Source organism: Barbatula barbatula, assembly GCF_947034865.1.
Source record: "Barbatula barbatula genome assembly, chromosome: 10".
Lineage (NCBI taxonomy): Eukaryota > Metazoa > Chordata > Actinopteri > Cypriniformes > Nemacheilidae > Barbatula > Barbatula barbatula.
Genome location: NC_136773.1, coordinates 11975236 through 11989724, shown reverse-complemented (window position 1 = coordinate 11989724; position 14489 = coordinate 11975236). Strand labels below are relative to the sequence as shown.

The 14489-nt window shown below is 37.6% G+C and overlaps 1 protein-coding gene across 2 annotated transcripts in view; it reads right to left on the bottom strand.

Annotated features, from left to right (window-relative positions):
- Nucleotides 1-414: 414 nt before the first annotated feature.
- The window catches only part of insyn1 (inhibitory synaptic factor 1), a 52955-nt gene continuing 38880 nt past the window's right edge, over nucleotides 415-14489 (bottom strand). The window contains exon 4 of one of the 2 annotated variants that reach the window (XM_079465382.1): nucleotides 415-3169. In XM_079465382.1, the coding sequence (XP_079321508.1) occupies nucleotides 2363-3169 (807 nt within the window). In that variant the 3' untranslated portion in view covers nucleotides 415-2362. The remainder of the gene's footprint in view (nucleotides 3170-14489) is intronic. The other variant, XM_079465381.1, reaches the window with a different exon arrangement.

The following is a 14489-nucleotide window of genomic DNA, read 5'->3' as shown; positions in this document are numbered from 1 at the left end:
GGTTGTTTAGTCTGACGTCACGCAACACTATATATGGAAGGTCAAATACAGTTTCCAGGTCCAAACGCTCAATAAGATGCTATAGGCAAACAACAAAACATCTCCTAACCTTTATCTTGGTAACGAAATCCCACATGGCCAGTCAGTGATTCATTTTTCATAATTTATTCAAATACTGATGTCAGAGATTCCGTGAGCCTGGAGACTGTAGTGTATACTGTGAGTTCATAAATACTCTCGCTTAAATATGCAATGTGAGTAAACAGTTCTCATTAACAGCTGTTTAAGCTGTAGCCCCGCTTGAAATGAACAGGTGCTTGGACCCAGAAACGGTATTCCTTATGTCACCACTTAACAACCGAATAGAGAACTTTAAGTGCAACAAAAAATGTATTCTTCAATGTAATTATTCTTCAATGGCATCAACACCTTTATTTTTTTATTGTGCATTAATGAAAAACATACAGGGGGGATTCACTAAGAATGAATTGTGCCCAATGACAGTGTTATTTATTTGCACTTATGCGAAACAGATTATGGCGCAAACCTGCCCAAAACACAGTGCTAAAGGCAGTTCCTTCTATTTTCTGCTGGTCGTGAAGGACAAATGAACCGGCTTATTAAAATGGAGGATGTATGGTTAACTATAATTTCTTAAATTAAATATTTACTGCATTAAATACAGTACTGCATATTACTATGAATCAGTTTACAACTACAAGGGATTGCATTGGTTTGTATCTATTACATAAATAAAATGGTTTCATGCTAATACACCGCACAACTGTTTAGTGCATTTCCCCAGGATTTTTGTGGATACATAATTGCACACAACCTGAATTCACATCCTAACTGTCATCAGTCAGCATGTTTGCTGTTGGTTCTACAGCGGTTCTCATATCACAAAGTAAATGTCTTTAAAATGGAAGAAGCGTTTATGAAAGGTCCATAAGATGGAGGATGCTGAGAGAGATGCTTGTGCAGGATCTATCGGCCTGACCATCTCTGTTCCCCCAGGAGCTGATTCCCAGTAAATGATTACATTGAGGGGGTAATTAAGAACAATCTGTCTTCAAACACTCATTTTGCTGAGGTACTTTGGCCTTCATTTGCTTCTAATGTATCATTTCTCTTCCTCTCTCTTTCTTTCTGTGTTCCTCCCACTCACACATTTCTTGCTACCCTCTGTGCCGCCTACCACAGAATTGTTTTTCCACTGTAGAGTAAATACCAAAAGCTCTAACAGAGAGGCAGGGTTTTGTTAAAAACCCTCCAAACTGAGAGCCAAGACTAGGCACAGAAGCCCCCTCATAGAGCCTTCAATCCATCGGATCGATTAGCTGTGCTATTGGCAACATCCCTTTGAATAAAACACAGCACTATTGAGTTCACCGTCCCCACTGGGCCCAAGAATGGGGAGACATAACCTTTTGCATCTCGCCTTTGTGCGCCGAGATTCAAGTCATCACCCCCGACAACCTTGCATACCCCCGCCGAGAGCAGAACCAAGGGAGCAGAAACAGTGTAAATGTCAAAGTGGAAAACAAGCACTTCAGAATACTTCGTTTTTCTAAACCTTTATACAAGCACCAAAACCAAAGACTCTGTGCAAAACTCCTCAAATAACCAGGCAAGTGATGTCTTTGAGTTGTCATAAGCACACCTGAAGAATGTTGGGTTATTTTAAGCCACTGTTGGGCCAAATATAGCCTAACCCATTGGTTGGGTTCATGGAGTGTTGAAAATAACCCAGCTTTCTTTTAAGAGTGTACACTGTAAAAATGGTGGGTTATTTTCAACCCAGCGGAAAGGGCCAAACCCATTTATTGGGTTGTAAATTATGCAATTTGTTGTGATGTTGTGTTGAGAATGTACACTCTATGATCCTATCAATCAAAGGCCAAGTCTTATTTCGTGAACAGCCAATTGGCTTAAGGAAACATTGTATTTGCTTTTGGTCTGTTACCTGGAAAAAGGTATGTCTTTAAAATAAGCTAAAAAAATCCACAATTTAAATTGTTGATTTCATGGAGTTATTAAAGAGCTCTTTATCAATAAATCTGAAATAACACAACCCCTTTTAAATGCTGCTCCTAAAAATAGGTTAAACACGTGGAGGGGTGAAGACCTTACAACAACAAACTGCATTCCTCTCTTTTCAATATGTGCAACAAATATCCAAGTCATAAAAACGATCTTGGCAAGTCTTGAAATTTTCCCATATATAATTTATTTAGTAAGTCATTTATTGTTTTTTTTGGTTTTTAATCTATTATCTATGTATTTCGTATTAAATAGTATAGAGTTCTTTGTAATATTTCCTCAGTTTATTATTTTTTTATATTTAAAGTTGGGCGTTATCTCAGAGGTCCTTGGTTTTCTGTTTGGCGGGGATGTAGGGCAATATAGTTTGAGTGCTTTTATCTGATACTGTTTGCGTGCTGCTGTTTCGCAGCAGTTTTTTCCGGCAGCCTGGGTTAAGAAGACCCTTCCTGGGTAAAGTGTGAGACCCCACAACTGCGACCTTTACAGGTGAGGGGCCAGCGGAAGCCGTTTCTCGAAAGTTATAAAGGCCCAACGGGTGATCGGAGGAGGATAGAGGAGGCGTGGGTGAACAAGCCAAAGGGCTGGGTTCACTGTCCGTGTCCGGGATCCCGCAGTCCCCTTTATCTTCATCCTCCCCGCCGTCCTCTTCCTCATCTTCGTCGTCATCACAGCACAATGCATGGTAGAGGATCTTGTCACTAAAGCGGACCCTTTCTCTCGTCCCTGAGGTTCGAGAGGTTTTTTGACTGTACGTCGAGCTGGATGCTTCTTCGCTGGAAGAATCCGGGGTGATGATTAATGGTCCGTTAGGGATGGGGAGACCCCCGTTCATCTGCGAATAGACGCTGGCGGTGGCAGGCGTAGGTGTGGTTGACAAAGGTCTTTCTCGGCTTTCGTCCACCTCGTCCCTGTGTGCTTTCCGATTTGCAGGGTTAGAGACCTCCAGGAAGTTGCAGAATTCCCAGCTGTCAGAGAGCATGTCCTGGCTGAGGAAGTCCAACCTGAAGGCCTCGCCCAGACCTCGCTCACTACTGGAAGTGCTGCTCGCTGTAGCAACCGTCCAATCATCCGGATCCAGATCAAAGTCGAGATCCGAGGTGAGTTTGTCAATCTGACCCACCACCTGAAAAAAAGAGAGAGAGAGGATGATGAAAATGATGGAATAATCATTTTTAGTTCCCTTGATCATCAAATATGCATTAGCAAAACCTTTAAGGTCAGACCAATTTTACTTCAGTCAACTCAGGAGATTTAGTGTAACTATGTAAATATATTTTTGAAGCAAAGTACGGAAATGATCCCGGGATCATAATTCAATTATTTTTTCCAGGTAGTTTGAAACTAAAATGGAATTGAGTTCAACACATTATACAAAGGCTCCTGGTATTCAAATACAGTAGACCCAAAAGAGATTTACACATTCAAGCCACACATATAAAACTGTTTTAGAACTGCCTTTTGGAAAACATTATGCTATATTTTGACTACGAATTAATCCAACAGTCAATTCAACAGTTCTTTCAATTCAACTTTTCATCTTTTTATTTTACTTAAGTTATATATATATATATATATATATATATATATATATATATTCTTTCTCTATTTTTCTATAAATAATATGATTAGTTATTTTTATATTCATTAATTATTGCTATATATTTATATATTGTCTGTTTTTTGTGTTTATACCATATAGCTGCTCTGAAATAACGCAAAGTGTAAAAAGCACAAAATAAATAAAATAAAGATGGGTCCAAAAACTTGTTCAAATACTTAAAACTATAACAAATACATAAGAAATCCATACAATCTAATGTTTTGCTTGAAAAGTGTCTAGTTTTATATTATTATAGCTCAGCATCATTCCTATATTTTAAACTGTGGTTAACTCTTTTCTCACTCTTAAGGTGTGTTCTTTCCCTTTACTTTGTGGCATAAACACAGAAGGATCAGATGAATATGCCCCGCTGGCATGAGGGATTAAAAATCTAATTCATTTATCCAGCACAATGACTCCAAAGGAGCAATTAGGAGCTGTAAATCCCTGATTACACCGCAGTGAAAGCCAGAGGAGGGCCTGCGTTTGCCTGATCCGCTCGCTGATTTAACAGAGGAGTCGCCCGAGTCACTTTTTCTCATCTCTATCTGTAATCACTCACCGAGCACTTGATACTATATTTATACGTGTGATGCAAAAGCTGGTTGTTGGGTTTACTCTAATGTTTTAGGTACCTGTATATGCTTGACTTCATTTAATTTCATGACTTAATTTATTTACTTCTTTTTTTAAACATGAGCGTGTATGTCAGGTAGTATTTATTTAATGTAACCGTTCTGTTGTTTTCCAATCCACGTGGGTGGTAAAACATTTTCAAACAGTAAGAAGGCTTTTAGGTCCGGGTGAATTGCTAGAAAAATAGCGAGAAGCTTACATTCTATGAAAATATGTATGAATGAATCCCATTTTAGAAATGCAGTTTACATGAGAAATTTAGTTTTCATACAGAAATACCAAAAGTGTTGAACTCTAAAATGACTGAAATTGGGAATTTTCAAAGGGCAGTTACTTTTTAAACCGTTAAAGTTTATATAATTATACACACATATAATACACACACATATGTATTACATTCTATGTAATAAATATAATGTAAGCTATAGGCAAAATATATATATTTATATATATACTGTATACATTGTACTAGTGTTGCTGTAGGCAAATCTAGTCTGTTTACGTATAAAATGGAGACTTTGAAACATAAATTTTCATTAAAGGTCTGTTATGTGCTGATGTACTTTATCTCTGACAAATCATTTTCAATATCTTTTATTCATAACATGTTGACATATCATTTCATACTATATGAACCTGCTATCCTAAAATATTTTTTCCTCATCTGACATGACCCTTTTAAAGATGCTCCTTGCATAAGCACTGCTCTCCTGACCAATCTATTTTTATCCAATCACACGGCTCAAAACCATAACTCTACCTGACTCACCTGACCCTTCAATCAAGAGAAATAATGTTATAATCCTGAATCTCTTAGATGGTAATACATTCCTATTCTGCAAGCACATATTATTCATCCTCGGTCAATTTGAATTCTATTCAACCCCAAGGTATAAACACAGTTTCATTCTACGCGCCTGGTTTCCGGTAAGTAATAATTGCGTCGTTGCCTGGGCAGGCAGTCGAAGGGCAGTGTGTACTTTCTGAGTGGGTAACTTAAAGTCTGTGCTATGCCAGCTCTGAATGAAGGATAGGAAAGCTTAATAACACGCTGAGGTGCTCAGGATGTGAGATGAATTGCTGGCCCAAGGGCGGATGAGATAGCTTTGTTTACGAGATTACTTGTCCTGCAAAAGTAGGATTTAATTCAATCAATGTTTTCCGGAGAGTCTGGCTCCGTGAGACACATTTCACAAACCCCCTGTCATCCAAGAAAGAAACCTAATTTAATCAATATTAGGTCCGTTATGACTCACGCCATTTTTTTATTAATTGAAACTGTACTACATCCTAGAAAAACAACAGAAGAGGATATTTTCAATGGCAGCGCCTTTTACTTAATGTCTGCAATACAAGAGGCACGATAAATAGGTTTTAGCATCACAAAGCCCTTGTGTTTACGAGTTTTGGGGAAGTCAGATTTCAAATGGTTTACTCGTTGTCTGTTTTACTTTTTTTACATTATTTACATTTATGTATTTTCCAAAGCAGTTTAATAAACATTTGATTAGTATGTGTTATCTTAAGTCAAACTCATGACCTTTGAGCTGCTGCAATGATCTACCATTTAGGTTAAAGAAACACTGTAAACTAGTGGAAGGTGTAGTAATAATTTATATCTCATTAAAGGCAAAATATGCAAAAACTACTTGCACAATGTATATGTCACGTGTTCTTACATCCCAACAACTTTGGAGGAAATTCACAATTTTTACCAGTGTAATGTCCCTTCTTTTTGCATTGCCTTCCAGTAGCTACACATGCTGTTATCCAGGGTTTACCGTCTCAGCCTCAGATGTCACACCCACAGTCCGTTGGCTGAACATCTGATGCATTTGTAACACTTTTTTGGAAACACTTCAGCACGTTCGAAGTCGTCATCTGATTGGTTTAATTTCACAGGATTTCCGGAAGATATGCGTGTTGCGTTCTTTAACAGACCACCTGGGAACAACATAAGGCCGTCTTATCTAAATAGTAAGCTGTCGTGTTTCCAACGGTTGCTATAAGAATTCATCACGATCGATTAAACGCTTCATTCTTAAAAGTATGCAAGGTTCACGGCATAAACTTATAATCATTTTGTTGCTGTTAACTTTTGACACGTTCGTGAATTTACACCGGCCTGTTACTGAGGGGACACTTCCACGCCTCTAAACATTGACGCGGCTCAAGACGAGATGTGATTGGTTGCTTTACATGTCGGTCATATAGCCTATAGGGCGGCCTTGGCCATAGAAAGCGGCGATAAATTTCAGACCTTCAGTATGACCGGCTGGCTATGCGAGACTAGGATTGATCTGACTTTACCATGTGAACACGAGGGAACACGCCCCCATGAGTGGCAAAGCATTCAGCAAAATATCTTGTAATAGCAGCAGCTGTGAAAACGCCGGTATAATTGACAATTATCAGTTTAAATTGAATTAAGTAGGACTTGACAGTAATCCCAACAACTAGTGAAACAACCAGTGGTTAGTGGACCTTGGCATACGCCCAGACATCGCTTTTTTGATACCGGTAAAAAGTTTAGGATCGTTTGAAAAAAGTTTCTCATGATCTTAAAAATCTATTAACCTGAAGATGTGCATGGGTTTCAATTATGAAATCACTTTTGTACACATAAAGATAATTGTGCCAACATCATTTCTTCCATTAGAAAAACTAATTTTTGATAAAATCATATTTTAAAAAATGTATTATCTGAACCTAATTATTAATAAAAAGCAGTCCAGCATAGATGGAAATTACTTTAGTACTGTATAAAAAGGTTCCCAGGTTGAGACCTCAAAAAGCTGGATTATAAAATGCGAAGTGTACGATTCTAGTAAAAGTGTGGCAACTTTAACTTTATTCTAAACTGTGGATTAATATAAATAAAGAGTGACCCTAAACTTTTGACCAGTAGTGTATATACAAACCTTATTCGACGCCTTATTGTCGATCACACAACTTTTCACAAATTTAGACGTGACTTTGACGTCACCTGCATACCCTCTATAGCAAAACACTGAACCTAATGAAAAAATTAAAAAAGGTGTATGCATTTTACAGAAAGTACATAAAGCTGGTCTTCTTGTTGACCAGTCAAATACTACTCACTTTATACCAGTAATCTTGATATTATTGGATGCTCTTGTTAACAGAATAAAATAAACATGGGTTTCTGCTAATAATGCATTTCCACAACAACATTTGTGATTTGTGTTTTGCATAACTTCAATATTCAACAATGCATTAACTCTAAAAAAGGCTGGGTTGTTTCAAGTCCAAAATATGGACCATATGGACAAACCCAACAATTGGTTTAAAGTATCCTACAAAATGTCCATATGCAACCAAATCATGGGCTTAAACAACCCTGAATTTTTAAGTGTAAGCAAAAACGTACTGCTCACTCCTAGAAACAATAACGCACTTTGCCATTAACACGATCCCCGTCAAAAGTAAAACAAACTCCTAATACACAACAGGAAAAATCAAATTTCATTGATAATGCCCATTGCCGCTGCGTAATTACCCTAGCAGCCGCCTTCATCCCCACCGTGCGTTCCAACCCCAGCGATTGGAACAGGCATTCCTCAGGGTAAACAAAATCATTCAAATGAGTTTGCCTAGGCAAGGCCCTTACCTTCACTACAGTTCCTGAAGCAATTTAACTAGACAGCAGCAGCGCTAGCTTAAAGGACCTGCAGAACCTTTCTAGGTCACAGATGGGCTTGACGCAGCTACGATGAACAGTAATCCCTGTGCCTTTTCTTCAAGATGCCACGAGAGCGAGCGGGTTATGGAGTAAATTATTGGGTAAACAGATTGCAGAAGTGTAAAGGATGAATGAACACATCGGGAAAGAGTCATTAGCGTTGGAACACATTGCGTTTTAACTGGAAGGGACACAATGAGAACCTGCAATAGTAATTACAGTCTATAGAGTAAAAATCACATCCTTTTGTTGGCCTCGGCCCTCATAATGGCAGAGATTGCAGCTGGATTATTCAACTCCGAAACGATTCCTCTTCCCACTTTCAGCGTTTTCATTCGACGCTTGTCTCACTGAGGCTAAATTACACACCGCCAAGAAACCGAGGAAAACAGCGCATTGTGACAAACACGTGGAGGTTGAAAGAGACATAAAGACCATTATTGTGAAAGAATTATATCTGGTAGCACATGACACCAAACTGGCCTTTATAGCGTACTTTTTTAGACAACGTGTAAAAATAAAAAAGCAATCTGCATAATATGCAGTGTCTTGTCTGGAAATAACATCTTTATGTGTGCGCCTAGCGTGGGGGTACAGAAGCGCCAAATGCGAGTCAAGCTTGGCTTAGGCGAGTAAATAAAACTGTGTTTCTGGCTGGTTGCCTGGTAACCTCCGTGGAAAATTTACCATCAGAACTTTATCTGAGATGCCACTAAAATGAAAACATGAGGAATGAAATTTCAATGTGGCTTGACATTTTTGTGACAGCCACAGATTTGCAGTGAAACGGAGACTGGCTGATCATGAGTGACACGATGACCAGATATACAAGAAGAAAAAGCAGTTATTTCATTGTTACAGAGAGAAATATATAGTTTAATAAAAACTAATGCAAAATGTCAGTTTAGTAACATGGTGTAGCTCTTATGTGCAAGTGGTCACTATTTTAATCCTGTTCAGGCTTCCCAATCCCACCACTCGTTACCTTTCACTTCTCAGATGTTTTGTTAATAAAAACGTAAAAATTATAATTTTTTATGATTATTACTTCTCCTATATTATGTTAAAAAAGCGAACACAATGATTAAAGTAAACACTCTAAAATCTCTAAAATGTCTAGTAAGGACGACACATTTTGTTATGTTAAACTCAAACAGTGTAAAGGTCTAGGGTGGGATTTTTAGCGGCCACTAACGGTGAGTTTGAGAATTGCAACCGTTCTCTCCACTCAACCCTCCCTGTTGAAACACGATGGTGGCTGTCAAAGTACAAAAAGATGACGTCGGCTGAGACAGGGTGTCTGCTCATGTTGACACAGGGAAGAGAGCAAGCAGTTATTAGAAAGGCTGTGGAAAGAGCGATGTCTTATTTATTGCAAAAAAATAAAGGGTCTGTGGATTTTAAATATAAAAAGAAGGATAAAAGCCAGGCAGGAGCTAGGACATGCGTTCATATTATAAAGATTTTTCAGCAGAGACGCGTTAGGACCCGCAATATAATGATTAAAGCATTTAGCAGAGATACTTTAAAACGGACAGACGTTGGAGAGAAAGACCGTCTAAAAATCACCCACGAGGTGGTTACTTTCATTCTGATCAATATTTGAGTAACATTATTTTTTCTTTTAGTTTGAACCAAGCTATGTTGTTTTTGTTGAAATATTAGCTGTTTAACAGAGTGTTCCTCCACCTTTGTAAAGTCAGGGACAACCAGACAATGTAAAGAAGGGTAGAGGGAGAGGAAGAAGAAATACAAACGTAACGGCTCATTACGTATGGTCTTATTAAAAGTCTGAAGACATAGTTTTGTATATTATATTGCATTTCTGTCAATAAATCCTCCTAAAATCCCACATTGCTCCTTTAACGAATGCTTTTCGAGGGTATATATTGGACCGTCATTAGCAGTTGAATTAATATTATAATAGAAATATATGTGCAAATATTTATAAAGTACAGTATATACTACATTATAAATGAATATAATGTAATATGTTAATATGATATTAGCATATTTATTATAATAGAATATAAAATTGTTGAATGAAAAATTATATGCCAAAACAAAGAGTTCATTAGCAAAAAAATTACAATTATATTTCTCATAAAACATGTATTTTATTTGTGCATTACAAGAAATGTCAATCAAGCTGCGGTTTGGTTGTTGTCATTAAGTAATAACAGCTCTCTAGAAATCTTTAAACTGTATTTCTGGCAGTCATGGCAAAGAGTTATTTTTGGACTAAGCTATATGGCATTCAATATGACCGCTCAAAACATTATTTCCATTTAAGCTTCTGTTAGCCCTTCCACTAGGACCAGACTAATGCTTTTCGGTCGTGTTCTTAGAATATGCATGTTCGTTCTGCCTCTTCTACTGTTAGATTCATCGCACCACAACCCCCCCCCCCCCACAACCCGCCACCCAGTGCCTCACTGAATGCTGGGAGGCAGCAAGCAAATGACTGCGCGAGTCGTATTGCAAGTGGAGCTGCATTTGTGGTAATATTTTCTGGATAATTGCAGGAAGGTTTCCTGCCGTTTTTGAGAAAGTGCAGAGCAGGTAGAGGGCAGTCAGAGAGAGAAGCTTAGCATTTTTTAAAATGACAGCTGACTCTCGACCTGAGCCTCCTGGGAAATGTCATGTGTGCCAGTGATCCATGAAAAACACAAACTGGAAAGGGAACACACGTTCGTTGCGGTTCACACGTGTGATGCAGTTGTTTTATGTATTTAAACTGCTGTTGTGTGTTGAGGTCAGTGCCATTTAGACCTCACATTTCAGTCAGGAGGAGATGCATTCACGGTTTCTCTTGCTGACTTTACTTGGTGACAGTCATGAGCAGGTTATGAATTTATGACTTTATTTTACCAATTAAATAAGCAGAAGTGAAATAAATGCATAATATAATTCCCAACAGATGTTTAGTTTTCAACAGCAATAAAATAATTAATGTTTTGCAATCTATTCTAAATAATCTATAAATATATCAAAATGTTATTATAATAGTATAGGAGTTAATAGTAAAAACTGTAGTCAGGTATTACAATTTGTAAGCATATTGTTCCAAAACTTGTTCCAATACATCGTGGCCATTTACTCCCTGTAGATAAAAATGATAAATAAGACCGTGCTTGTTTCTTTGCCTCAATAAACCGCTGCACTTTATGTATCAGACAAAAAAATATAATTTCAATCAACTTTAAATAAAAATTGGGAAAATAAATTAGTTCGAATAAATCCATTATATAATAATATACAGCTGCTGGCATGAATTTTCCTTTGACTCTGAGTGATATGTGAACACCAGGGTAAAAGAGAGCTATTAAAACCTCTCTCTGTAGTTAGAGGATGAATGGGATGATGAGTAACTGCAAACAATTACTGCAACGGCATCGCATGCTGATTTCAAAGTGAAACGATGGTAAATATTTCTTTAATGTCTTTCCCTCATGCAGTGTTTCAGCTTCTGGAGCACGCAGGAACCTATTCGCCGTCCTTTCTGTTTAGTTCTCTTTGGACCGTATGCGGAACGTGTCACCCTGCTTGGTACTCTTTATTACATTTTGCTTGCGGATTCATCATCTTCCTTATCGTCATGAAATTTGGCTAGAAAAAAAAATATTCAGAAGAAGCTACAGATACCGAGTTCAGCTGATACTGAGAATTAATATTAAAGGTGATATCGTGGAATAAGAAAAGGGGGTGAAATAAGTGCACAGTTGTACTGCTGGGCATACAGTAGACACATACTATACTATACTATACTAGTAGAGACATAATATATACTTTCATTTGCTGTATAGGGGCGTTCCAAACAGAAATGGATCCGCACACAAAAGAACAGTGCCTTGGAAAAGCAAATAATCAAGTAAACAAATAAATAAATAATATAATAGAAAATAATAAAATAGAAACAACACGAAACAAAACAAAACAAAGATAAATATAAAAAATAATTCAAACAAAATAATGTTATACAATTATAAAAATAAACAAAATAAAATAAGATTGAGTAGAAGATCAAAATAAATCTAATTAAAATATAAAATATAATAAAATAAAATCTAGGATAAAGGTAATATATATATATATATATATATATATATATATATATATATATATATATATATATATATATATATATATATATATATATATATATATATATATATATAATATAAAATAAGCTAAGAATAAAAAAATACTGAAATAATTGTAAAGTAAAAAAAAATAAAAAAGTGTAAAATGTGGATTGGCATTCTGTCCATAAGTGAAATTATTGTTTATTTCACAAACATTACCAAAAAATCTAATAAAAGGGAATTAAACAGCGTTACGCGTGGATAAATCAAATTTTAACTTCAAGTATTTGATGCTCCTAACCTGCCTAGTTTTGACAAACCCAGAGATTAATTCTTTCTCAAAAGCTCTCGCTGTGTCAGCCTTGCACACACAACTTTGTTTCCAGGCAGACTGATACAAAAACCTGAGTGCCTTTTATTAGCCACCAGCCAATCAGATTGAAAATGATGATTTCAGACCCTGCTTTTCTGTGTGAAATTCTGTGTGCAATATGCATCAGTCGGTCAGTGAGCTGACTGCTTGGGTGCTTTGTGAATGTAAGATTATGTTGTAAACGGTCCGGTACGTTCGTGTGCTCGTGCAGGTCACAAAAACGAAGGTTAATCCATCCGTGTCACACGGTTAGATGTGTGTTTTTGCATGATGCTCAAGCTAGACCTCCGAGCTTTAACGGATGGCACTGCTTGTCTGATTTGGGTCACGTAGACCTGATTGGTTAGATGTGTCACTCATCTTGTGCTAGGGGTATGAAGTGCGGCTTTGAAGTGCTCCCCCCGACTGTTAACGGCTAATTATCCTGTCATACATGCGAGCACGGGCCCCGGCGTTCATTAAGCCCACAACGCCATGCTTTTTATCTCCTCTGAAAAATAACACTTCAAGTAGACCTTTGCATATCCGCAAACTCCATGAGTGGGGCGAGGAGACTCTCAACAGCTGGATAATCAGAAACAGTATAAAAACACAGCTGTATAATGGGTGTCAATCAGAGCGAGCTCGAGTCCTCCAGCCCTGTGATCCGCCAAACGGATTTTGCCGCTCCTAATTGCGGTAGGATTGTCAAAGCAGGTCATTATTTTGCCTCTTTTGCTCAAGAAACTTGGCAGTCATTTTTAAACTCGCAGGCTATGGTAGAAGAATGATGTGGGCCACAGCTATAGATATGCTATGGCTATCTTTAGATATAGGCTCGGCTAAGTTTGGATGTGGGTTTGCAGGCTATTAATGACTCTGCGAGAGGTTCTGAGATACTGGCGGAGTTGATCTGCCGACCTCTTTTACATAACTCGCTGACTGCGTTACCTGAAGCGTATGGACAGTCGGAAGTAGGATTGTGCTGTGAATGAAAATCCAATATATTAATCGCACATTAATTCTATCTACATTTTCAATGATGTTCATTTTTAGACAAGTATTTTTTATCATATTACCGGAGACTAGCACAGGTTATTTGTTGATAGAAAAAAGTCACACATTTATTGTTAATTGTAAGAATCACTTCCAACCATGCCTGAGAGTATTTCTAAGCTTTTCAAATACAACAACCCTGCATTTATGGATCTTAAAGTGAATAACATTGTTGTACATGCTTTATAACCATGTTATACATATGTCGTAGACAGAATTTATGATGACTGATTGCTAATATAGATTATAAAACATTTACTATGAAGATTATGTAATAGAACATGCCCCCCCCCCTCTCTATAAATGGTGCAATTATGTGCGTGGGATGATATTCATAGAGTCTGAGTCATGGATTGAGGGTAATCTAGCATAGACAGATTTAGATGAAGCATACATAGAAATACTCAATGAGCACCTAAAACAGAATCCATGTAGCTGCTTCTCTACAGTAAAATCACAAAGCTGTTTCTTACAGTCCGACATAACGTTCCTTGGAGTATACAACTCTAACAGTTCACATACATTATTTAACATAGTTAAAGACTGTGACAACTCCAGTATGCGTGCAGCGCTTCTCGAAAATGAACGAGGAGGAATAGACAATGAATCAGTCCCAGTCATGAAACCAGCCACCTTAAACCCATTTGGCTTCAATGATGAACAAAGAACTCGCAAGAGACGTTTAAGCCACAAGAGCTGCTGCTTTTTTAACTGTCAATGAGAAACAGCCTTATTGAAAGGAGCAATGTGGAGAATTTAGCGGCATCTAGGAATGAGGTGGCGAATTGCAACCAACAGCACACTCCACCCTTCCCTTTCGAAGCTCTACAGTGGCTGACACCGCACTAAGATGTCGTCGCATTTTCACTTCAATCCCGGAGGAGATAACTCATTTGCAAAATGCGCTTTCTTGAGCAGTTCGTTTGCTTAGAGCTACTGTAGAAACAACATGGCAAATTCTATGTAGGGAGATCCACAGTGTATGTACATAGAAACAGCTCACGCTTAGGT